This window comes from Oculina patagonica, chromosome 1 (genome assembly GCF_052425735.1).
Source record: "Oculina patagonica isolate OP01 chromosome 1, crgOcupat, whole genome shotgun sequence".
NCBI classification, from domain to species: Eukaryota; Metazoa; Cnidaria; class Anthozoa; order Scleractinia; family Oculinidae; genus Oculina; species Oculina patagonica.
Window position 1 is genome coordinate 38,541,466 of NC_135758.1, and position 26,627 is coordinate 38,568,092.

The following is a 26,627-nucleotide window of genomic DNA, read 5'->3' on the forward strand; positions in this document are numbered from 1 at the left end:
TCCCGTTGACGAAAGTAGTTTCAGTTTTTGAAAATCGACCTACACCTTCGAAAAGGATGTAACCTTAGTTTGACTTTTATTGGTCTATTGTGGACAAAGAGATTTCTCACGTCCTTTCCCTATTTGCCCTCTCCAGGACACGTTAACGATATGGTAATACAGTGTTAGAATGGCTTGGCAGACTAGCCTAGCCTGAGTCAGTCCATTTAACAGCCTGACTTCCAGCGGTGGAGATCATTCATTCTCCAGCAACCATCCCCAGAACTTGACTTCATGCAGACCTGAATTCTGAATACCTTTTGAGGCGACAAACTTTTTCTGTTTATAGCTGTTGGTGGAGATGACGACGACTGTACAAAGACGATGACGATGTTAACATAAACAATGCCGAGAGTCTCCAAAGGGCGGGGGGGGGGGGGGGGCGTACATGTTCCCATGTTCCCAACAAAATTTTCGTTGTGTTCCCGTGTTCCCTAAGGTATTTCTTCGACTTTGGTGTTCCCTGTTCCCTAAATAATGCTTTTGGATTTTTTTTTCCGAGTTCGATGCTATTTGTTCCCCTGTTCCCAGTTTTATTCTCCTTTTGTTCCCACGTTCCCAAAAAGTTCATGGCCATGTTCCCCTGAGGGAGCCTAAATGCCGATGAAAATGGTGGTGGTGATCATGATGGCTATATTCTTGCTGTAGTGACTATTTCTGAACTGTTTCTGAGTGATTCTACCATGCCAGGAGTCCATCACATTATTACTTTTTTTTTTATTTCAGTATCGATCTCTTTTGTCCTTGCTTTCAATGTTTTATATCTCATTCAATTTTTTTAGTCATATATTTTTCTCAACAAAAGCAGTATTAGACACTACAGTACTTACCCGCTTATAAGAACCCATTTTTTTAAATTTAGCCTAAACGGGTTCTTTGTAAATGTGCTTAGTGGATTTTAGGCACGCAGGTTCTTAAATAGGTTCTTATTTAATGATAAATATATTATACACCTGTGAATGGTAGAAAGGTGGCATGTATATTAATTAAATGCCAAAACAGGCCTGGCCTTTAGACAGTACAGTATGTGGCCATGACCCATTTTAGTAGATATTTTAATTCTCAGTATCAGGCTAAAAGTTGATTTAATGATATATATCTAATGAACTATATGAAGATTTTTTTAGGTTAATTTCTATAAGAACCTTTCTATAAGAACCTGTTTCAAATTTTAGGCTAAATAGGTTCTTATGTAAATGGGGTCTAAATAATAATTGATATTTTTAGGCTAACAGGTTCTTAAATTGCAGGTTCTTATAAGTGGGTAAGTACTGTACTTGTATTTTTACTCACAGAAACTCCGTGATTTCAATAAATCTCCCTTGATGCCTCTCATTGTCTGTAATTTTAATAAATTCACTGGATTCCTTCTTATCCTATTCTAAGCTCTCAGAATCCGCTCTACGGATTTTATTCTAGTCCAGGTGCGGCAAAGCGCTACTGATAGACCTTTTAGAGAGAGACGTGCATAGCATTCCTATGCATCAAGGACACTTCGGTCAATTTGCTGCCACGTTTGCAGTTTGTAGTTTGCGAACTTTTCCATATCTTTGAAAGGGGTGCGAGAAAAGTGCCAAATAGTGTTTGATTAGGAATCTGATGTCAAATAATTTCCGTGAAATTCGATGACTAGATTTCCGCGTAGCCCCATCCGGCATAACTATACATTCATTTTTTTAGAGTATCCAGCTTTTTAACATCCTGTGATGAATGCGTTTTATGCACGTCAGGGTCTTTGTCGTCGCTTATAAAAATTAGGTTTCATTCGTTTTAAAGCAGCTAATACTCCATTTCTCGACACTGGAATATTGAGAGCTGGAATAATTATAATATCTTCTATCATTCTTGTTCGAAACTCTTTTCAAGATACTGTTGAACCCCGATTTCTCGAATGTCTAGGGAAAACGAAAATTGCTTCGAGAAATCTGAGGTTAAATTTCAGAGAAGTGCTATCCAAGGGAAATAAAAATTGGTTTGAGAAATCGTGAGCTTCGAGAAACTGGGGCTTCAAGAAATCGGGATTCCGCTACTGTAGTAATGCTCAAGTAATACTTTACAGTGCTCTGAAACAATATAACAATAGGAATCATATAGAGGGGAAAAAAAGAAGCCAAAAAACGTAATTATAGTCAGCACAGATTGATAGAACGGAAAATAGTAAGAGATCAGGGCCCGGTTCAAAAGACGATTAACGATTATCCAGGATTAAAAAGCTAATCCAATTTTTATTTCTTTTTAGAAGTTACAGCTCGAGATTAGTCATACAAACTTTAAAATGAAGGACGAAACAAACAAATTAATCATTTTTGACAACTTTCAAATCTTAATTCGTAGTTTTCAAAGAGATAAAATCACGCAAACGCGTGGCGAGCGCACGAAATCTCTCCAATCGACCACGCCCCAGTTTTTGTAAAATTTGTCTCATCTTTCACGAAGATCTGACCTTTGCCAGTTTAAAAGAAACTATATGAATGCAAACCTTATACTTAACACTAAAGAATTTTTAAATGTTGGCAAACATGTCTTTTTTTTTTTTACAAAAGGTAGTGAAATATTTGACTAACCCACGATCAGGCAATTGTTTTCTGTGCCCTCATTTACCCCTCGTCTATACAGGAGCGCAAAAAATTGACCTGATTGCATGGTACTTTGAAAAGGTAATATTGCTGTACCAACCTCTATTTCTCGCTTGTAAATTAATGTTGGGGTATAAAGGAAAGTGGGCAATCTATTTTCAACTCTTTCTCTACTGAAGTCAAACCTCAAGTCAATCCCGTAAATTAAAATTCCGGTTATAAATCTCCCCACGTCCCCCCTGGCTTAAAAGGCCGTCCTGTTATAGTCCCATCTTCTTTAGTCCCCCAGATAATAGCCATCCCATATCTAACTTTGTCATATTGTCATACTAACGTTTAGTTTGCAAGTAGACCAAAGATCACAACGCTTAATCAGAGTGATAAACTTAAAATTGGTATGTTGCTCAAGTCAGGGCCTTCAAGTTTTTTGTTTGCTCATTTCCAAAGGTTTTTTCTATGCTTTTTTCTCTTGATGCTACTTATAAGCCCCTCCGGATGTAAACTCATCCAAAACCCTTTACGAGGTTGTGTAAACTTAGCGCTTATAATCTGGATTTACAGTAGGCCATTTCCGAGATGCCTTTTTCCTCTGTTTTGAAACGAGTCCTAGTGTTCAATCATTGATATGGAAATGAATTTTACTTGCACTTGGCTTTGCCCTTTATTTCATTTCCAGATAAATGGTTGTGCACCGGGACTCGTTTGGAAATAGAGATAATAGAAGACTTGGAAATGGTTTATTAAAGTCAGGTTGCCACTCATTAGAACCCCCAAAACCCCCCTGACCTCGAAACAATTTTCACTGGCCTTGCATTAAGCGAATTATCATAGTAAATCAATCCACTTTCACATTTGCTTCAGCTTCATTTGCAGAGCATCGATAGTCTTCTCTTTATTTTCGATCTCTTCACGTTTTTCAAGGAATTTTGAACACATGGCATTTGACTTCACCAACAAACCAATTTTTTGCTTCAGCCAAAATTCCCTGACTTTTCACTGACTTTGACAAGAACTAAGATTTTTCATACTTTTTGCAAAATTCCTGACTTTTCCATGACCTTGAATTTTTGTTTTGTTTTCCCTGACCGTTGCAAATGAAAGCTACTGAGCAGCCCTTTTAAGTGGTGCAACTCGTTTGGCTATATTTTTTATAGCTTTTTTCATGGTTTTGAACATGCACTTTTACTACGGTGGTGCAACCGGTTTGGGTATAATAAATGAGTGACAAATGAGAGATGGTAGATAGGCAGCTCGGTGAATAAATGAGAAAATATGAACGCGCGTTACATTTCATATTTTCTCGTTCGGATATATAATTTATATATTTTTTTTGATTTTTTTAAGGTTTTGAACATGGTCAACAAGTTGGAGTGTAAGGCTTAAGCTATGCATCGTTTAGTTTTACAGGCTTTTATTTCACAAAATAATTATTTTTCTCAGCCACTAAGACTGGGACAAGACCAATACAGTGACAAATCTTATCTAGCCTTAATCTACAAGAATTACAAAATATTTACCCCACACCCCAACACCTGTAATTATTATTTTTACCTCCCTGGAAAGACAATGTATGATGTTGTCTGGAAACTACATAATAATTGTGAAAAAATTTTATGTCATTTTGTTTACCTGTTTCAGGCTCTAGAGAAATAAACAGAGGTATATGATGATAAAAGATGCACTGATATTAGTTCCTGGACATTATCTGTTCCTCGAAGATCATAGTTTTCCTCAAGCTTCTACTGTTGGAAAACTGATCACTTCTCAGAACAGATAATGTCTGTGGACAAATAAAAGTGCACATTTTCAAGCCAAGCGGACGTTTTTGTTTATATAGGACATATTTTTTGGATAAAACCCCCAGCCCTCTGTAAATTCCAGTTTAACTTCATACTTTCCTTTAAAAAACTTTGGCTTTTGAATTCCCCTTCCTATAAGAATTCTGTGACCTTCTTTGGGGTGGGTATAGATATTCCCTGGAAATGCTTAATTCGATTGACAAGAAATTAATAATAATAAGAAATTAATAATAAGTTTCTTCCCAATTGGAAAGACCATTAACCTTGAGAAACGCTGGCTTTTTGACTAAGAGTCCACTGCTTCAAAGCCTGAATTCCGTCTGCAGTCAATGCACAGTGCTTCTCAACAAACCCATCAGGAAGTGGGTCATCAAGACCAATAGCTTCACTAGCCTTCAATGCAATGCTGCCATCAAAGTTGACAAAGCACAAACGCACAGTAAGCTCTGTCACTGGTCTGAGAAATGCAGGACCTCCAGGCATCAGAGCGACAGACACTTCTTCAAAAATTGCATCACACATCTGCTGTGCAGTAGTAATACCACGATTGGCCAGAGCACATCTGATCACTTCAAAATCAGGGAACATGTAGAATCCCCCCTGTGGTTTCACAGCTTTCACCCCAACCTCTGTAAGATGCTGATAACTGTAGTCGGCTACAGCTGCCAAAATGCGGCGCAGGTGGGCCATGTAAGCTTTGGACTCTTCGGATGGACTCATGTGAGTCACAGCAGCATACTGCATGGGTGCAGCTGCACATGAGTAGGTATGGCTGGCAGCACTTTTGACAGCATCTAACAAGGGCCTTAATTCTGGTGGGTAGATATGGTAGCCTACCCGCCACCCCCCAGCACTAGCCCACTTGGATAGCCCTGAACTCAGTATGGTGCCCTCCGGATAAAACTTGGCCAATGAACAGTGATTTCCTGAGAAGTGTAAGCGCCCATAGATCTCATCAGACAATACAATTGCACTGTGTTTTCTCAGCACGTCGACCAATTCTTTCCAATGTCCCTCAGTGTACACAGTCCCAGTTGGATTGTCTGGGTTGACCAAAATAATGATCTTGTTTTTCGCAGATGACTGGCCAAGAGCTCGATCCAAAATGTCCGGGGTTACTCTCCAATCATGCCGGTACTCGGTCGTGATAACAATGGGATCATGATGTGTAAGTAGAGCTTGTGGTTTGAAGGTTGTCCACGTGGGAGACAATACAAAGACGTCGCCATTGAACACGCTGAGAAGAAGAAAGATCAATTCTTTGGAGCCTGGTCCAACAATAACATTATCCGGCTTAACATCAAGACCATCAAACTCTCGGTGAAATTCGCAGATCGCTTTTCTCAGCTCTAGAATTCCAGCCACAGGCAGGTAGGCATTTTTTTCGGCGTTCTGGGTAAGGGCTGCTACAGCTGACTCCATCACCGGGAACGGAGATTGACCAAACGCGAGATGGTAGACCGGCTTGCCGGCAGCCATTAGCTCTTTCACCTTCTCGTTCAGCAGCAAGTTAGAGGCAGGAGCATACTCGTAAAGATCGGAACGGATGAGATCTTCATGTTTTTGAGCCATCTTTCAAAGCTTGTCTTCACCCAGAGGAGGGGACACCGATCGAAAGACATGAGAGGCGACGGACCGGCGACCGAACACAGCGAGAGTGGAGTGCGCGACCTGGAGCAGCGAAATGTGTGGCAATATCCCCGACTGTGAGATAGAGGAGTGATCATGCGATGTCAGATTGAAGAGCATCGAACGGTGTGAGAACGTGTAAGGACAATGAAGGAAGTCACCCGCCTCGGGAGCCGTAACAACGCAAGGGGCCCTGACACCGTCGCCCCGCGCCCCGAGTGAGAAGAGAATGCGATGTGAAGGAGTGACGAAAATGGCGGAGGTGTATCGCTGACCACGGAGACGAAAGCGGAAGTGGGTGACAACTCCGAAGGGAGAAGAGAGGGGAGACTGGAGCGGAAGAAGAAGAGCGGGAGGGAAATGATGGAGGAGGAGGAAGACGTGGTGGGAAACGTCGCGAACAAGGAAACGGAAGATCCGACCCAAACACAACAACGCGACGAACGCCAGGGGAGAGGGAAAACAATCGTCCGGCCGAGGAAAACAACAACGAAAACGCGAAGCCCATGAGCCCAAGAAAGAAACGGAGAGAAGAAAAGAAACGGGAGGAAAATGCAAGAGATAGTGGACTGGGTGAAAGCAACGAGACGACGGTGCGATGACTGCGTTGAAGAAGCCGAATGACGGCACTAACCTGGGGCGGGTAACCTCGGTCTTCACCAGTCTGAGTCGCGACCCGTGGGGGGTCGCGATCGGACCCGTCCGGGTGGGAGAGGGCTGGTCCCGTGGAGGTCCCGTGAAGGAATCATCCGCGGGTCCCAGGATTCCCCGTCCCCCGTCCCATGAAGCCGTTCGGTCTATGAGTATCAACATGGCGGACGACTGTACAGTATAAACATGAGTCCTCTGAACCCTGTGATGGATTGGGTCAATCGAGAAACTGCTCATAAACACCCTGTAAGAGACATTCTTTGCTTTCTAAAATAACATGACATATTCCACTCAAATAATGATTTTGAGAGACTCGACTCAGTATGTATAAAAACAATATGCAAAGCTGTGACTCTCTGTTTTGCTCAGCATTGCTATTTTTTACTATCATTGGGTTTTACAAAGGTCATTTGTTAGTTTTGTTTCTTCTAAAGTGTCCCATCTCTTTAAAGTTTTCTTGAAATTTCTTGCAAGCTTACACTGAGAATAATTTTATGGTGTAACAGAACTCCACATCTTTTTATGCGTCTGTCCTTTTATGTCACTGAATATTAGTCATCAAGACATCAGCCAACCAATAATATCCTTCCATAGAAAAATTACACAATTGTATTGCACCACACAGTGGAACCCCGCCTTATGGACACCCACTCAAATTATACGGACACCCGCTTATTTTAGGGGTGGTGAATGGTCCTTCAAAAAATGCATGTCTCACAAAATTTTAGCCAAATTTCAGGGGTCTCGTTGTCTTGAATTTTTCTTTGACGCCTTCTTGGAGTCTTGATTTCTTTTGCAAGGCTACTAACGTCTCGGGCTCGCAGAAAAGATATCAGTCTCGCCGTCTCCCAAAGTCTCGCATTTACCATTCGATACCTCTTATTATGGACAGTTTTGTTTGCCTTGACAGAAAGCTCATACATTTTCTCCCCTTAACCTGCTTGATACGGACAATGGTGAATAGGAAAACAGACACTTTTCTGTGAGCCAAGTAAAATGCTCTTAAACAAAGTTGACCGTGCTTTACAGATACTTTTCGGTTACTGCTTATCTTTGTACCCTATATCTTCATTTGTAACCTTTATTAATTGTAGTTACAGGTACATTTTTGATCTCAACAGGATTTAGCAGAATGGAGGAAATGTCAAGCAAAAGCTGGTTGGTATGGAACATTGTCAGTCATCATAGGTGAGTATAATATTATGCACAATGTGAAGCTGCTCTATTGGAGAAAATCTTACGATTGTGTAAATAATTATTGGAAAAATTATTAGATATGTGGCCACACAGGGATGATTTTTTTCTAAGTTGATTTCTCTTCAAGATAAAATAAATTAAAAACATTGACTTTAAGGTCTTTCTAATTCCTGGCATATCCCTTTTTTGGGAGGGGGGGGGGGGGGGGGGGGGGGGGGGGGGGGGGGGCGGGGGGGGGGGGGGGGGGGGGGGGGGGAGGGGGGGGGGGGGGAGGCGGGGGCCGCCGGACCCCGCCCCCGGCAGCGGTGTTTGTTTATTGTATACATGTAAATTATATACTGTCAATATTAATGGACATTTGACAATCTTTGGACCCTCTTTCCCAAGGATTCTCAAACATAGATCATGCAAACAGTTCTGAAAACTGCCAAGGAAGATCTGAAGATGGTTTGATTATACCTCATCAGATGTAAAGGGATAATTTGATGTGTGTAATGAAAATTTGTTCACATACATCGCATAATTTACCTGCTTTCTTTTTTTGTCTGTAGGAAGTGGCGTGGCATTTGCAGGACTTTCACTTTTCCGTCAAGTACCCAAGAAATACATTCCACTTCTCTCTCTTAGTATGTATAATAACATCAGAACTACTGTTACTTCTTTAATTTATGACATTTTAGATACTCTGAGCTAGTGTTTTAGTGACTGAAAGGGTCAACAGTGAGTGACTTTCTGAGGAGTTGGGGATCTTTTTGAGGATAACCCAAGAGGGTTTATTTTCAGGGGGACCCCATTGAGAGTTATTTTTGTAAGTCAATAACAGTATACCAAAAAAGCCATGTGTCATAGGGCTACTCAGGTTTACTGCGCCTTTCAATAACACATGAATGCTGCTCAAGTCAACGCTTACATTTTTTGCTGCCTTCTATCTCAGCGGTCCTCTCAGGAAACAGAAGTTCACTTGAACCTGGCCAAAAGGTCACCTTTGTAGGTTGTGATTACTTACTACTTTTCTTCATCGGGCCCATGAGGACTCTAGGTTGTGATTGGTAGAGTTCAATCCATTTTCAAGTGTTTGTTTCTGTTTTTCAAGGTTTCTTGGCTGTCAAAGATGCAGTTGTTATTGGGTTTTGAACTTCAGAGTTTGTGTGTTATTGATAAGCACAGTAAATGATGGCAAAGCACGAAGGATTTTTGGTGGTTTGTTATTTGTCATTAGGGGATCCTTCTTTTTTTAAGGGAGAGGGATAAAACTTTGTCCAGTAGTTTTTTTAGGTAGTGTGATTTGGGGTAGTTAAAAGAATGGTATGGGATAGTTTTTTTTTTGTTTTGGTTGTTTGGGTCAATTTTTGGCCCATGGGAGATTTTTTGGGGTATTAAATTATTATGGCTTTGTTCACGCCACCCAGTCGCTTTTAAACCAAAGTACCTCTCCCAGGGGTTTGTGACGTACCACAAATAAGTATTGAATTGCTTTGTTTTATCCAATGCCTCTCTTAGCCATGCATGTAACAGTAACTTAAAAGCCTTAGTGTTTTTGTACTGTTAAACTATTTGATTTTCTTTTAGTATGTTATATCATGCTCCTATTTTTCCACGTTGCACTCTTTCAGGTGCTGGAGCTGGCTGTGGATGGTTAGTTGCAAACAGAATAGTTATGTCATACCGCAGAACTCAGATGGATCCTGCTGTTGCAGATGTCAATCAGTCTTTAGGTTAGCAACAGACTGTAGAGTTGGATAGATTATAGTCTCCCTTTTAAGAGTTAACTGATGGCTTCTTTCAGCCAGTCTGTATATGTATGAGACAAGAAAGCAAAACGTCTATAACCTGCAATCAGGCACTTTTTTTGTGATGACAAGTAGGGAAGAAGGGCATGATCGCAGGTTAAAACGTAGAGGGCGGCAATAGATTTTGGTGATAATTGTAACAAACAAATGAATATTATGAACAAACTTTGTGTTCCTAATCATTTCTAAAGGCGTTGGCCAGCATTTTTTGGAGAAGGATGTTGATGGGCTTCTTTTATTTCTGGTGCGTTTCCAGGAAACATCCACACCCACACTAAGGAGGGCCATTGGAAATTCTGAGGGGGAGGGGGTCTCAAAAAGAACATATGAAGCTAAACTGGAATTTCCAGAGGGGTGGGTGCAGGGAGGCATTCAAAGATGTTTTGTGGAATAGCACATTAGCAATCTGATAAAATCTGGTTTTAAACAAAACTTTATTTTTGGTATAGCACATGTGGTAATACCCTCTGGAACACTGGTATGGCAGTTCTCCAACCTTTTTAATTTTTGGGTGACTCTCTCCAGATATTTCTTTCCAGTCTTAGGCCATGGATCATTTGTGCATATTTATTGGACATGAAGGTCATGTTGTGTCAGTGATTTAGAACTGTTTCTTCAGTCATGAGTTAATTTTCCTGAAGTTACAAAGTCATGTTTCTTTAACCATGAAGAATCCATGTAAAAATGGATTGATTGCACTAATAACAATATTCCATTTCGTCACATTAATTGCTTTTATCTTTTCTCTTTTGTACAGAAAAGGAAGACAATGGTATACCTCCACTCCAGGAATCAAAGTTTGGGGACAAAAACTTCATCAAGGAATAATAAATAATAAGTTGCTGTATTTTAAAGTGCGTTTGAAACTGGATAGCTTATTGAAAAGAAATGCTTAGTTAATTATAAAACAGTGTCTTTATAGAGCTAAAAGAACACTAGTCAATGTGGCAGTTTGAAAGGAAATGAGACTGTTGGATTTATGCTCAGTAACAACTTGTGTTCTCTCTGAAAGCCTCATCTGGCTGCAAACAGGCCACAATTTGGCTGTACTAATTGCTTGGGTGTATAATAATAAGTAGACTGAAGTTTTTGAATGAGAAAATCACTGACAGTCTGAACCAATAGACTCTGGACAAAAAATTGTGGCTACTTCACCTGTATGACGAGTTGGCTGTACATGTATGTAATTCTAATAAAAATGCAGTGGCAACGAGGTGGGTGTTGCTACATGCTATATTTAAAGTGTATATGACATGAAAAATATTTTCTGCTTATTTGAAAGGCCTTTTGAAATACAGAAGAATGGCGTTTTTCTTTTCGAAATATCTTTTTTCGTTTCAGAGATATTGACGTTTTTGTATTATGCAAATTAGATCAGTGATGACGTCACAAGATTTGACTCTAAAAATGGTAAAATACTGAATAAACAATATCTCTAAAACTATTGAAGCAGTGTTCTTGAAACTTGGCACCACAAATGTGCATCACAAAAGGAACAAAATAACACCCTTAGTATTGTTGCCATAGCAACTCTTTCAGCTCCAGTCTCTCTCTGTCAATAAGACAAATATCCCCATATCTGACCTCTAAAGTGAGACAAAGGGTCCTGCTTAGAACAGACATAGTTCCCATATTGCCTTAATTCCCACCATTGGTTTGGCTGCGCTAGATGGTTCTTGGTTTAAGACAAAAACTGGGAATTTCAGTTTTTATTGAGACAGCACCAGCGGCAAAACTGTTGTCATGGCAACAGCCCTAAGAGTAACATTTTGCTTCTTTTGTGATGCACATTTGTGGTGCCAAGTTCCGAGAACACTGCTTTAATAGTTTTAGAGATATTGTTTATTCAGTATTTTACCATTTTTAGAGTCAAATCTTGTGACGTCATCACTGATCTAATTTGCATAATACAAAAACGTCAATATCTCTGAAACGAAAAAAGATATTTCGAAAAGAAAAACGCCATTCTTCTGTATTTCAAAAGGCCTTTCAAATAAGCAGAAAATATTTTTCATGTCATATACACTTTAATGACTATAGATCTGCTCCTCAAATATGCACCCCTGAGAATTATGGTAAGTAGTTAAGAATCTCCTTGTAAATAGATGGTGTTTGAAATTCATTAGCATTAATTTACAGACTGTGAATAAAGTTTGAATATTTGCAAAGTTGTGTATAATAATTATTTTTCATAAGACTGATATTGACTGAGTTTTTTGAGAACGATAAAATGCTGTGGAATAACAAGCCAATAATAATATTATAGTTTAGTTGGGGTGGTGAATAGACCTTCCAAAAATGTGTCTCTCAAAATTTTAGCCAAATTTCAGGGGTCTGGTTGTCTTGAATTTTTCTTTGATGCCTAACTGACATATGATTTGAAATGAGCGCCCTCTCTATTAAGCCCCCCCCCCCCAAGGGGGACATAATTAGACTCTAAATAGAGCTTTTTCGGTATCTGTCAAAACATGTAATGAGTGAAGTGGCGAGCTATGCACATTATACTTTTTAATATATTTTTAATATTGAGACCCCCCTGGCCCGGAATTCTTAAAAGTCTGAAATATGATTTCCCCAACCTTGTTCCCAGGACTTTTATTTTGCTAATTTGACTTAAATACCAAGAGAAAAGCCCTTGGAACGAGGTTGTGATATCCCCAGCCTCTCCTGCCTGGGATACAAATTGTGGCCGCCTTATTACTTGAGGTCACAATTAAAACTGAAGCAGAGTGTCAGACTTATACTGCTTATTGTTTAGATTTGTCTTCTGATGAGAAATCAAGGAAGTTGATATGGGCGCGACAAGGGCGTGACTTTCTTGGAAGAGGTCAGATATGGATCATCAATCTCACTTCCGGTACTTGTTGCGCTAAGGATCATGGGATTCATCTTGACTGGAAGTCACTACACACGGACCGTGTTTTTCTCTCGGAAGCTACAGTAGTGCACGGGAAAAGCGAAGTTTCTTACGGTTTCCCATCGTCCTGCAACATAGAAAGTAAAATTCTTGGGTCTTTGGAGAAACAGTTTTTGCAAAGGTTGTCATGTGACATTGTTTTGGAGCGGGGCATGAAGCTTCATTGAAGGCGACTTGTGGTGTAGGTATGCGGTAGAGTAAACAAGTTAATGTGTGCAGCGCGTACATTTAGGACAATTTCTTCTCCTCCGTTTTAGCTAAATATCTTGACAATCCACAACGTGTTATTGCTAAAAGGGAATTTTATTTACTGTCAAAGGAAAGCAAGTCAAATTTGGTTCTTCTTCGTACGTTTTGATTTGACTCCCAGCTGTTGGTCTCGATCGGACAGCTTGTCGTATTTGTCTGTTATGAAGTATTTCAAAGTAAATAATGGGGATTACATTCTTTCGATAAGATTCTGGTCTTGAAAACAAAACAGTACCACTTCTTGTATTGTTAAACATTTCTGTTTCGCAAAAGGGGCTTTGAGGTCAACGGCATGAATTGTTTCTTTGTAGGTTAGGCTTATATTTGAAGCTTATAAAATGCCCGCATTTGATCGGAAATGCCTCATGTTGGCTGCTAGTATTGACATGTTGGAATTTCTGTGTATTGAATTAGCTCTGTCATGTTTGTTCCCCTAGAAAATCGCTAATAAAAATGGCTATAACGATTCCTTAAAGAGCAAATTTTGCTTGTTTTTATTTGGGAGAAAACCCATGCAAAAGTGAGTTTGATGTTTGCGTGTCGCACGTCAAGAAATGGTCCACTCAAGTCTAGCTGTTGACTCGTTTATAACAAACCGCGAAAAATTCCCGAACGGAATATATGGACGTGAATTCCCGGACGGAATATATGGATGTGGCCATATATTTACTGTAGCTGTTGTTAAACCAGATTTATATTTGTTGATTTTCTTTGAACATAGATTTATCCATGATTAAACAGATATAATCGAAGCTTAAAACTGTTCTAGAAGGGCAGCTTATATTCGCACGTAAACTATAAATATCGTTGTGCGAGTGATTATAAAATATTGTTTAAAACACACACCCGTGACTAAATTTGGGTCTCAAGGCGTACATCTCCGCCGTCAACTTATGTCACATAGGTGTTACGTTTTTACGTGTAAATCCAGAGAAGTCAGAGATATTTATAGTTCGTTTAGTAAGTCTCTCTGATCCGAGAAGAGGTCAAGAAAGGTGTAATGTGATTTCATGGTGTTGAAATTACATCTTTCCGACGTCTTTACAATAGAAATTGTAGTTTGGTCGCCGTCTCACCCACAATTTAATTATAGCGATCCAGTTTACAACAATAGTAATATTTTTACCTCCGTAAAAGGAAAACGCTACAAAAGGGAGGCGTAATTCAAATAAGTTTACTTGAATTTGTTCACAAGCTCATTATTTTAGCATTCAAATTGGATGACATGACTTTCTTACTTTAGGATCATTATTGAGCCAAGCCCAGCCCCATTGGCTATAGTCAGTTGTTCCCACCTGTCAAGCACAGAAATAGTAAAATTTGAATGACAGGAAATTTTGCTAATGGGAAAATCTTTTCATTGTTTTTGGTGGTAAATTCAGGCTGATGAAGTTTCTGTGGTTACAAAAAGTGAAAATTAATTATTTGAAGATGTGGAAATGAATAATTTGTTAATCAACATGAAATCCCATCTTTTAATGCTGTTATAATTTTACTATGTCAAACTTCAGCTTTGGCTGGGATAAGAAAACAGGGTCATGTGGATTGAGATAATCATAAGACTAAACAGGGTTCTGTTGGGAGTTTATGAGGATTCAGTTCTAATCTTGGGATTCAAGTATTTTGGTTTAAAATGATGTCATTTTGTGGGTGATTGTGCTTTGTCTTGGTTTTAAAAAATTAAAACTAGTTAACCAGAGTGGTAAAGAAAATACACAGCTTAAGGGACAAAATAATGCAGAGATGGAGCTGAGAAAGAACCAAGCAGGTTGATTTACCCTTTATTTAAATAATTTTTGTAAATATTTATGTAGGCCTTTTTTTAGATTAATAAAATTGTTTCCATTAAGGGGGTCCCCTTGGAAAATGTGGTGTCTGCTTAATTCAGCTTATTTTTAGTTAGAAAGATACCCAGGGTGTGGTTAAGGGTTTGTTGAAGCTAATATAATGAACACAGAGCTCATATTTTTCATTCAAAAATTTAATAGTGCCACATACTAATATACTTATATCAATATTTAGTAACAAGTAGCTTGAATGTGCTATTGTTGACTATTTTTTGACTCTTTCTAGTGTGTCCTCATAATTGGCATGTACTAAACCTGAAACAACAAAATGAAATCAGCAAAATGAAACAACCAAAATCAAAGCAGTTAGACACCTGAAATGGCCAAAATGGCCAAAATGGCAAAAACAAAACAAAATCACCATATCAAAATCACCTGAAATTGCCAAAACAAAATCACCAAAGCAAGCAAAACCCATTGCCATTATTGAGGTTAGCCTGTTTACTGTTAGTTCCCAAAATGACAGTGGATTTTGCTTGTTTCAGTTGTTTTGATGCTTCATTTTGATGTCAGCTTCTATTTTTTGGTTGTTTCATTTTGCTTGTTCAGGTTTCAGGAAAGTGTCATAATTCAGGGTTTAAAAGTGGCATCCTCTTTGATGTGTGTTTCAGTTGCGAAATTTTTATATATAGGTTTTGTCTCGTAATAGTTAAAAGTTTCAGCTGAAACTGTTATGAGTCTTCATTAGCTGACACTGTTATGAGTCTATATTTCTATTTTCTTTTAGCAATTTTAGTCAACTTAGATGTGCTCTATTCTAAAAAACATAAGCTTGTAGTTTTACTTAGGTAAAGAGAAATCAGCAAGTAGATCTCATACAGAGAACAAAATAGCTCAAAATTATGACAAAATCATGAGACTTGGGAGGTCTGCCGCTGCTCAAAATCATGTCCTATTGTAGCTTACTTGACTATAATAATAATTATTATATCAGACTTTCTTCTGCTTCTTCTTCCTCTGTAGTGAGATAAATGTTCTCACGTGTATGCAGTACGACAAACAAGAACTAGAGTGGACTAGAGTGATAAAAATACTACCCACAAAGCTGTTTTTTTCCTTACTAGAATAAAAATATCATTCTTGTTTCCAAAAAATATTCATTTATTTTAATAAGTTGATTTGGTAAAAATGTGTTTGAGTATCACAAAAAAAGTCATGTAAATAATTAAGCTGCAGTATTTGCAAAACCTGAAAGTCATCATGTTTATTCATACTGTTGTAACTGAGTCATGCACTTGGACAGACAGGTGAAACTGTTTTAAATCATTTTTCAACCTTTTAAATGTCTTTTGATATCATTCCCCTTCAAACTGATAAGAACATAGAAGCATAACTTTCATATTTCATAATTAATGTTTAGTTTCTGTGTTACCATTTTAGTTTACATATTATGTGGATAACATTGTATACCTTATATAATTAACAGTAGCTTTTGATTAGTGAGATAATAATCAAGGGAACTGCTTTGAATATTAGAATGTTGGCTTTTCACAAGTATAGGTGTTGATACTTGCTTGAGAAATTGTGTTGTTTTTATTCAATTAGCAAGACAGTAATTAAATGATTAACAGAAGTATCAATGTGCAAACTGGGGTTCTAGAAGAGTCTTTGAGACACAAAACTGTGGACTTTATAACCATCTTTTCTTTTATTTCAATACATATCTTGTGCAATCTGATTCCATTGCATTTAATTGGAAGACAATACAGCACTGTTGTCTAGGAGGCAAGGAATAGGCATGTCTTTTATTTAGTCATGGAATGTTAATTATCTTGGCAGACATTCAAATGTTCAATTTGTCAAAATTCTATACCCCAACCTTGAACATTTAGAAGCTGGCTTGAATAAAGCTTTCTTGTGTACTTAAGAGTCACGTAAGACAGGTTTTGTAAGTCAATCACTAGGCATTTCAGTCGGTATTATCTAAAACATATTTATTTAGCAGTGGACATTGTTAATCGTAAACTGCAATAACTTTGGCTCTAACATACCAAGGAAGATTTTCTTCTTGGTGGCAAAAGACATGATATTATCTTGTGTTGATTTCTGCAGGATGTTTTGAACTACAATGGCCAAGATGAATACAGGAGGTACTATCCTCCAATCTGTATGTGTGACTTTTCTTTTAGTTAGCACTTTGATTCAGCATGGAGCTTTTGACAAAGGTAAGCTCTAATCTGTGACTTTTAATCCTAGGATTTGTAAGAAAGATTTTCTGATTAATCTTTTGATAAGATTTGACATAGTACTGGGTTTGTTTGAAGGTATATGCTTCATGTGGCAATATCAATCATGTTATTGTGAGACCAGTTTTGCAGTGTTACGAATCCAAACTATTTTTATTTTTATGAAATAAGTTTTAGGTTAATAAATACCTGCTAGGTGTTAACTTAAATGATCTGATATTTTTTATATAAAATTATACACTATATTATTTCTCTGGGTTGATGAGACTGACAGCCTTCTTTTGGTTAATATAATTTTTAGAATTTCAATCCAAAACAGATTTTAGGCATTTATTGTGTTAAGTGAGATTTGTGGTAAGTGTACTCAAGCAGTTATTTTGTTTAATTAACACACTACATGTACATGTTTGTGTACATTGTACAACTTGCCCTAAAGGAGACATCAGACTGAGTATTTTTCTCTTCTCCCACTTATTGATTGTCGATATCTGACCTTTTTGGCTGTTAAAATCAACAGCTAAAGTAAGGAAATACAGACTAGAACCATTAGCAAATAAAAATCACTTCAAAGTTTTGCATGCAGATCCCTCGTCCAACTATCTTATAAGCAACAATTTCTTTTGTAATGTCTGTATGTACATGTATGTGTAAGATACCTTTTTCTCTTGTCAAATAACTTCATTTGAAACCTCTTGCGAGAGACCACCACAATGTTTGGTAACCAACTAACCACCTTCACTCTATTTTTGTAGTAGAGATTTGCTCCAACTAATCCCCTGGTCTTTCTTATGTACATATACACCATGTACTGTAAATGAGGGCCAACACTTCTGCCGACCCTTTTGACCCAACTGCATTTTGGTTGTGTTACTTACAATACATGTAAAATCCATCTTATCCTTTATAGATTGTTTGTCTCCTTTGGGAATGGAAGATAAACATATCAAGGACAGTCAACTTCGTTCTACAACGGATTTAAATGGTTTAGCTGGACCTAGCCATGCAAGATTGAACAATGATGAAGGCTATGGTGGGTGGTGTCCAAACCAAACAGCCTATAGAAATAAAACAGGACCATTTTATAGAGAGTTTATTCAGGTCAAGCTAAACACACCCTTAAGAATCAAAGGCATTGCTATGCAGGGACGTGCTAAGGGAGTGGAAAAAGTGGAACGTTACTGGATTGCTTATGAGACAGACAAAAGGTGGAAGTGGATTATTGATGAACAAACAAAAAATGTGAAGGTAAAAAATTTCTAGGTTTCTTGCACTCTTGGTTTTTTAGAATATCAGGTACATGTACCCAGTGAGACAGTTGTTCTTCTTATTTGTTTTGCCAGTGAGCAAAAGAGAATGGATCTGATGTGATGTAAATTTTTATCTTTGGCTAAATATTTTTTAAAGCAGTTTATTTTTCTTTTTTATTGCCTCATATTCATTATGATCATAATCTGAAACAAATAAAAAAAAATCAAACTGGTTTAAAAATTTTAAACCAAAAATAAGTTTAACCCACAACAGATCCATAATTGTAAAAATAAGGGACTCTAGAACTATATATTTGTGTTCTTGATTATACATTTTGGTTTAAATATTCTCAATGCTGTTGTTTAAAAAAAAGGAAAAAGTGAGACTTTTCTATGCATTTACAAGAGAACTTTGTCCAGTATGTACTTGAAAGTGGACTTTCTCTGCAGGGCTGTCACTAACTTTTCAAGTAGGAGGGGAAAGTAAAAAAGTAGGCGGGGACAAAATTATTTTTTGTAACCCTGATTTGGTGAGGGGGAGGGGGGGGGGTAGGTAGGTGCGGAGGTTTAGGTTTTAGCCGTTTTAGGCAACAAAAGGTTTCTCAAAACACATTGATTTCAATACAATTTTTTTTTATACCACTCCAACTTAAATTACAAGTGTTCTCTCTCTATATGGCATTGACAAGACCTGGTCTGGCTAGTTTTCAAGAGTCATTCTTGATTCTTGTATGCTTTTATCATGACAAAACATCTCAAGGTGACTAACAAAACATTTTTGATTTGACTTGGGGTATTTATCTTTTAACTCTCTTTTCTTCACTTCAGTCCTACGAGAAATGTAAGTCCTTGAATTAGAATATCTTGCGAAACAGGTCACAGAAATGAAAACGGCCGGCGTGACTCGTGACTCATGGCGTGACAGAAAAGAGAAGTTAAAAAAGACTGGGAATGAATGACTGGGAATGAACTCGTGACAACGAGCAGAAAACATGGCGTCGAGAACGTTTCGGGAGCGTCAAACTGGTTCAGTTTTTCTGAAGGAAAACATTGCCTTGAGAAATTAACATGTCAAAACTTTCAGCATTGATATGAAATACAAAAAGACGAGACAATTTTTTGTCAGGCAAAGCAATAACTGGAACGCATACAAAGCATGTACGATCGACTTTAATTTATTTCTTTGTTGATGTGCAAAAAAACAAAAGTCAACAGGCGAAACGAGGTTGTAAGTATGCAGTAAACTGATGGCAGATTTTTTCTCTGGAAATTGTGCACAGTTCAACTACCACTTGGCAACATGCATCTTTTGCAAATTCATTCACGTGTCATCCCGGGTGTTCGATTCGAAGGGAAACGCTGATCGATACTTAACCCGAACTGTTATTTGTTCGGTAAATTATAACTTTACCTTGAAGTGGAGCCAGGACAGAAGAAGAAGTCCAGTCTTCTTTGGTTAACGGCCTCTGCTTTCAGTTTTCTGGATGCCATACGCAGAGCCAAAAACTCCGACAACGAATGTGAATGAAACAAACACGTTGTAAAATCGCGCGCTTTCGAAAGCAGATGACATTGTTCAACATTACGCGTTTTCACTCAGAGCCTCGCACCAATTGTAATATCGCTCTTTTTAAAAGATGAATAAGAGTTTGTATTGATAAACTTAAGGGTTCTTTTTTAATTCACAATTTTTGTTGTTTGATTTATTTTCCACTTTCCAGTGTTTTGGTTTTGTTTCAAAGTAGCCGGGGATAAAACTCGTAGCAGCCGGGGGGAATTCCCCGGCCCCCGGCCCTAATAGTGACAGCCCTGCTCTGTCTTTTTTTAATACAGTCAGCTATTAACTGCAATAATTATTGTATAAATTGTTTTGTTTTGTTCAGGTCTTTTTAGGTAACATTCATAAAAAGCTACACACAAGCATTCTAAGGCCACCCATTGTTTCAGATGTTATCAGAATAGTTCCACAAATAACAAACAAACAGGTGTGTTTGAGGTTCGAACTTCTCGGCTGTCCACTTCAAAATGGTGAGTTCATTATTTTATTGTCAAAAAAAGAAAAAAAAGAAAGGTGGCTTTTTTTTCTAAAAATACTTTTACTGTATTGTGGTATAATTTACTTACTCAGGCCTCTTTTGGACACCCGACATTCAAGGCACCAGAGTTTCTGTAATAGTTTGGATTTTTACAAGTTGGGGCAATTGGCCCCACACCCATGCCCAACGTGGAGGGCCATGAGCTGTCCTTCTTCAAGCATACACGGATCCAGAGTTTCAGACTTCCGGTCCAAATTCAAAAGAAAAGTGAGACTCATTAAGTCAGGCTATTGTGTTTTGCGATGTTTAACAATGGTCTGACTTAATGAGTGCTCACTTTTCCTTTGAATTTGGACCGGAGGTCTGAAACTCTGGATCCGTGTATCCCTCCCTTGGCCAATCTGGCATGGTTAAACCTTCCAGGGGCCAAATTCACCCCCAGCCAGTCAGGTGACGTGCGTAATATTTAATAAACATGCAAACTTTTACAAACTGTCCCATTTTGCAAAGTGTTTCCAAATTCACACCCTTGCAAAATTAAAAGGGCTGGCACAGGGAAGATGTTGTTTGCTTTTGAAGAAAAAAAGTTAATTTGATACTTTTCACTCACTTCTCAGGGCTTGTCACATATAAGATGCCTCAAGGTAATGTGAGAGGAGGAAGGTACAACTTTACAGATTCAAGTTACGATGGCTTTAGCAAAAATCACTTTCTATCCTCTGGCCAAGGAATGCTTACTGACGGCAAACTGGGCCCTGAAGATTATGTCGACACTAATGGATTAGGTTGGATTGGCTGGAATGCTAAAGACACCCCAGCACCTTACATCATATTTGATTTTTTGGACACTAGAATATTTCATTCCATGACTATCCATTGCAATGTTAGAGATCGAACAAGTATCAAGTTGTTCTCCAAAGTTGAAGTGAGTTTTAATGTGGATGGTATTTCATTTGATGCTTCTTTGATCTATAAACCAGAGGATGTTTCCAGCGGATCAAGTTGGATGAACTACAATGTGACAATTGACTTATGCCGACATATTGGGAAGCTAATGAAATTAAATTTTACCTACGTTGGGCACTGGATATTAATCAGTGAAGTTACTTTTAACTCAGGTAAGTTAAATTCTTTTTTTGTTGTCGAAAAGCCCAATAGACTTGGTTTTGACTTGACATATAAAACAGTAAAACCCGGTAACTAGAACTATGAAGGGAAATGAAGAACAGTTTAAGTTAACGGGGTTTCAAGTTATTGAATATTGATTGATTGAATATTTAATTTGTCATGTTAATAAATAGTTTACTGATAGTTAACTGATTTTTCAGCCCTTCAGTACACAGTTGAGTGCAGATTTAACTTGTCTGGTCAGAAACTCTTACACGATCATACATTTTTATGTTACATGTACAGTGGAAAATGACTGTCAAAAAAATTAAATTAAATTAATTAAAATTAAAATTAAATTGCTGTAGTGTTAGTTTTAGCCTTTTTAAAGGCTCCGATAACACGACAAGAAGAGCTAATGGGGTATTTCAATGGGCATCCATGGCAAGTTGCAAGAACCAGAATTTGAGTTATCAGGGTAAATTTGACACAAATTTTGATCAAGGGAAACAAAATTTAGTTCGAGTTAGCAGGGTTTTTGAGTTCCACTTCAGGATCTTAAATGTAGTTCTTACAGTCCCTTATTTTCAAACTTGAAGTCAACTAATGTGACTTTCTTTAGTCAAGACCCGTGGGGGGGGGGGGGGGGGGGCGAGTACTCTCAATGTGGGCTACAAAGGTGTATGCTGCAGGAAAGGATATGTTTAATTTGTATAGCTAAAATTATAATGAAATACCAGAACCTGAATAACAGAGACCAACCAATGAGGTATAGGTGGACAGAAAACAAACGCAAGTCAATGCGAACTTACATGCAATTTTTTTTGCCAAAAACTCCACTCTATGAGAAGGTTTTTGTATTTCATCTTTATGTGGTTTTTAACTAATTTTGTTTGTTTTCAGAGCCACTTGGTTCCAAGTCACCTCCTGAACTTTTCTGTACTCCTATTGGTATTCCCACTCTGTCCACAAAGCCACCTAACAACACAGGAAGTTTGCTTACCACCAGTAGCCCATCCGAGGAAGTCTTGGACAAAAAAGGTGCTTTGGCTCACATCGAACATTTGTTAGAAAAGATACACATAAAATGACTATAAATAATTTATTCTGAGTAAAACTTGCTGGGTGAGACAAAAATGAAAAACTCTTCTTGCCCTTACAGCAAGCTGTTATCTCATCTTACTAGCCCAAAGCTCTGAGGAACTAGCCTGGCGATAATTTTCATAATTATATGCAAACATGTGTGGAAGGTTGTGCATGCTCTTAAAATAGTAACTAGAAGTTAGAAGAATTTGGGGTAAAATTAGGGTCTCGGAAATCAACGCTCCACTTGAATAATGTTGCGTAAATTATTGCTCACAAAAAATAACGCAACTTAATTTAACTATAATTTTTTAAAATTTGTGTTAATTTCCTATAATAAGGTTGGCTGTTTGGTGATTATGATTTATATTCATACACAGACCCTGCAGCTGGTGCTAGTAGTGGGTCCTTGGATGGCGGTGTTATAGCTGGTATCATATGCGCAGTGATAGCTGTCCTGTTGGCTGTTGCCTTGTTTATCTGCTGGAAGCGCTATCCTCACTTGATTTTTCAGCGTGAAAAGCCATTCAACTCTTTCATCAAAGTCGAAGTGAAGCCTTATGCCCATTACCAGGCCCCGCAACGTGTGTCTCGGCTGGACAGTACAGCGAGTGAAAATGAAGAGAAGAGATACAGCTTCAAGAACAATTTGTTAAGTGAGGGAGGGGGTGGTGGGGGAGCAGATGTGACTGCCTGCCCTATATATGCCAGCATACAAGATAACCTAAACAAAAAAGCTTCTGCAGGTGACGAACTTAATTACCTCTCAAAGTGCCACAGACACAATTCTGAACAAAGGCCTCCAAAGAAAGGTACCGGTATATATTAATAAATGTTAATCTATATGCTGACCATTAGCTCAACCATGCATTGTACAGTTAACCTTCACCATGTATAAAACTTGTGAATTTCTAGTGCTTACATGGTCGCTTACAGAAGGGAATGTTTGACTGAGCTAATGAAATGTGTTTGTACTGTGGAACCTTATTACGTCAACCAAAATTGGGCCAGCAAATTGACTTAATTATCGGTGATTTGTTTTTTTTCTACACATACCCAATACACATCGAGCCCCTGGGTGATGTCTAATATTATTAAAACTAGCGATGTTTTATTGCAATTCCTGCGTTGTGATTGGTTAACAGGCAATGGTGTATGAGCTCATATACCATTGATCACAAATATGGTAGCCCATACGCGTCAACTAAAACAGCTTCGGGAGCTAAAATATTGCAATTCTTTGGGCATTTTAAATAAAACAATTATTCCACTCGCACTTGTTGGATATGAGATCGTTATAGCCAACTCGTTTGCAACGCACGCTTGTGGAATAATTGTTAAAGGAAACAGCACAAGTTCTTGCAAGGTTGTGATGACAGTGTTTTTGCCATTAGCTTACTTAGTGTTGCTAAGCATCTAATTTCCCTGGCTAATCTTGCAGACTTGGTGGGTGAGTCCAACAAAGATATGAGTAGATTATTACTTTGATACAGATACCCTCATTTGTGCCAGGGTTCTATTTCTGTATAGAAGCACCATGACTCCCATTATTTATATTTTTCGTTTCTTTCTCCTCAGTTAAACCTCCGATACCACCACCCCTCAAGCAGCTCAAGCCATATACAAAAATTCCAGACGTGGTTTACGCCGAGCCTAACAGCCCTCTGCTACCACCGCCTTCACCGGGCCAGGGTGGGTCTCCTAAACCTCCAATACCTCCACGAGCTTCCCAAATAGACTTCACAGAAGCAACCAACTGTCCAGATAATTATTATGCAGAGCCAGATTCCCCCTCGGAGAAAAGCCCCATGATGGAGGAACCACAATCAGCCAAGCCTAAAATTGTTAGTGGGTATGCTGATCCTATCGATGCCATTTCTCCTACATCAATGACTACTTTTCCTAATCCTATTTACGAGGAAGTGTACTCGGAACCGTACCAAGGTGTGTCGGGCACAAGTTTGTATTGTAACCCTGATGAGGACCTAAACTTCAGACCCAGGCTAGACACGTTTAAGGACTTTCCTCGTCACAAGCTGCACTTCAGAGAGAAAATCGGCGATGGGCAGTTTGGCGAGGTGCACATCGGAGAGGCAGAAGGATTGGGAGATATTTTAGGCGAGGAGTTCAAACACTCTCCACGTGTGACTGTTGCTATTAAAACGCTCAAGCCTGAGGTCGACAAAAACATCAAGGATGATTTCTTCAAAGAAGTGAAGGCCATGGCGGGACTCAGGCACTCAAATGTAATTCGTTTGTTAGGCGTTTGCCGTGATGACCCCATGTGTATGATTGTTGAGTACATGGCCAACGGCGATCTTAATCAGTTCCTCAAAGAAAAGGAACTGACGCCCAGCTTGTCGTTGAATGAAAGCGATGGATTTGAGGATGCCGGGCAGTTTGTATCACCGCAGGCGCTATTTTACATGGCGAAACAAGTGGCGGCTGGTATGAAGTACATTTCTTCACTGAACTATGTGCACCGTGATCTTGCCACTCGTAACTGTTTGGTGGGTCACGCCTACACGGTAAAGATCGCTGACTTTGGAATGTCAAGAAACTTGTACTGTAAACACTACTACCGCATTGAGGGACGTGTGATTTTACCAATACGATGGATGGCGCCTGAATGTATCCTTCAAGGTAATAAATTAGGAACAAAATATCGATTTAGGTTTAATTAGGGATTTTTCGATCGTTAGCCCATCGTCGAAGCACCACCTTTTGTAACCTGAAACGCAGTCTTTTTTGCGCGAGTTCACAAACGCGGCAATGCAGACGCGGCCTCTAAAATGTTGGTGAATTGTGAAGCGCATTGAGCTCTGTAAATGCGCTATACAAGAACCATTATCATTCATTTATAGTTGGGGCATCGTTGTGAACGGGAGTAAGTGGTCGTTCCTTTTCTTTTTGTTGACAGAAAAAATGAGATAGAAAGGGAGGCTGTTTAGTTCTATGAATCAACATAAGTTTCGCTTGCTTGACAGTGTTCCCCAACAGAACTCGAGACGTCTACTGTTTCAAATCTTCCCACTGGCAAACTGTCAGACACCTTGTTACTCCATGGACCAGATACGATTTAGTAAGAATTTACAGAACTGGCTGTCCATAGAAGAGATACAGTCTGTTACAGCAGTTTGAGAGAAAAGTACAAATGTCTTTTAATTTGCTTACAGTTCATATCTCGCTTGATATTCTTTAGGTCGCTTCACTACCACTAGTGACGTATGGGCGTACGGTGTAACCCTATGGGAGATCCTTACCCTGGCAAAAGAGTATCCTTACTCTGAGCTCACTGACGAGGAGGTCATACAAAACGTGCAGAAGATGTTCCACGGACCGGACACACCCTTCACTATCCTACCCCAGCCTGAGACGTGCCCAGATGACCTGTACCAGCTCATGAAGCAATGCTGGGCCAAAGAGCCGGAGGAAAGACCTTCATTTATGGAGTTGCACAGCAATATAGCAGAGCGTGTACGACTGAGCGAAGTAACTATTTAGTCAGTGTTTTACAGAGAAGGAATTTCTGGACATCCAAGGGGTTGTTGTGACAGTACTCGAGTGTTAAAAGCGTACGTAAATGCCATGGGCAGTAATTTACCATTTCAAAAAACCTCCATTGCTTCAGTGGGGTAATTATCACTGTTGTATAACCCAAAGGAAAGGAATTATTCTGGCCAATTGAACTCGATGCAAAAACATGCAAACCAACGGCAAATTTAGATTGCATTTGGTTTTGCCCCTTATTGTTTAAATAAGACCGGTCCACCCAGCATGTTGGTTGAGTGTTTTATGAACCACAGAGACCTGGGTACAAAGCCCTACTTTTCTGATACGGATTTTTAGAGGCTAGGATCTTGCTACTAGTGCAATTGACATCTTGTTTGAACCAGGATGTTAGAGAACAGTTACCGTAAAACCAACTTTCACAGTCAGGAAAATTATTATTAGCGAATATTATTACGTGGAAAAACGTTTAATTGTAATTTGCTGCTGTTTCATAAGTCTATGACTTACCTTTTATAAGAACAGCATTTTAGTTGGTGAACTATTCGTAAAAGATAAACTAATTTTAAAGCTCGAAGAATTTCCAGGAAATGTTGAATAATGAATTAAGGGATTTGTAGAGCTGAAAAATGTGTTAATTTCTATATAAGGCACACGTTTTAGTTGTTGACTATTCAAGGATAACTAGTTAACCGCAGAATTGTGTCACAGTGAAAATGTGTCCGCCCGTTAGATTACGGCCCGCCACGGGCCCCACATGTGGC

At 38.7% G+C, this 26,627-nt stretch overlaps 3 protein-coding genes across 4 annotated transcripts; 2 read left to right on the forward strand and 1 right to left on the reverse strand.

Moving 5' to 3' along the window:
- Positions 1-2,987: 2,987 nt before the first annotated feature.
- Positions 2,988-6,001, reverse strand: LOC144629600 (aspartate aminotransferase-like). The gene has a single exon (XM_078487842.1). The coding sequence runs from the start codon at positions 5,984-5,986 to the stop codon at positions 4,673-4,675; it is 1,314 nt and encodes a 437-aa protein (XP_078343968.1). The 5' UTR covers positions 5,987-6,001; the 3' UTR covers positions 2,988-4,672.
- Positions 6,002-6,820: 819 nt separating this feature from the next.
- Positions 6,821-11,849, forward strand: LOC144629611 (uncharacterized). The gene is made up of 5 exons (XM_078487850.1): positions 6,821-6,940; positions 7,816-7,882; positions 8,443-8,517; positions 9,505-9,606; positions 10,439-11,849. The coding sequence occupies exons 1-5, from the start codon at positions 6,881-6,883 to the stop codon at positions 10,507-10,509; spliced, it is 375 nt and encodes a 124-aa protein (XP_078343976.1). The 5' UTR covers positions 6,821-6,880; the 3' UTR covers positions 10,510-11,849.
- Positions 11,850-12,463: 614 nt separating this feature from the next.
- LOC144629632 (discoidin domain-containing receptor 2-like) lies at positions 12,464-26,370 on the forward strand. Of its 2 annotated transcripts, none has more exons than XM_078487867.1 (9): positions 12,464-12,783; positions 16,747-16,859; positions 17,788-18,125; positions 20,011-20,155; positions 20,781-21,281; positions 22,174-22,311; positions 22,734-23,165; positions 23,932-24,996; positions 25,556-26,370. In XM_078487867.1, the coding sequence occupies exons 2-9, from the start codon at positions 16,763-16,765 to the stop codon at positions 25,855-25,857; spliced, it is 3,018 nt and encodes a 1,005-aa protein (XP_078343993.1). In that variant the 5' UTR covers positions 12,464-12,783; positions 16,747-16,762; the 3' UTR covers positions 25,858-26,370. The 2 variants fall into 2 exon arrangements, with proteins under 2 accessions (XP_078343993.1, XP_078343997.1); XM_078487871.1 differs by having other exon boundaries at positions 12,464-12,779.
- The last annotated feature ends 257 nt before the right edge of the window (positions 26,371-26,627 follow it).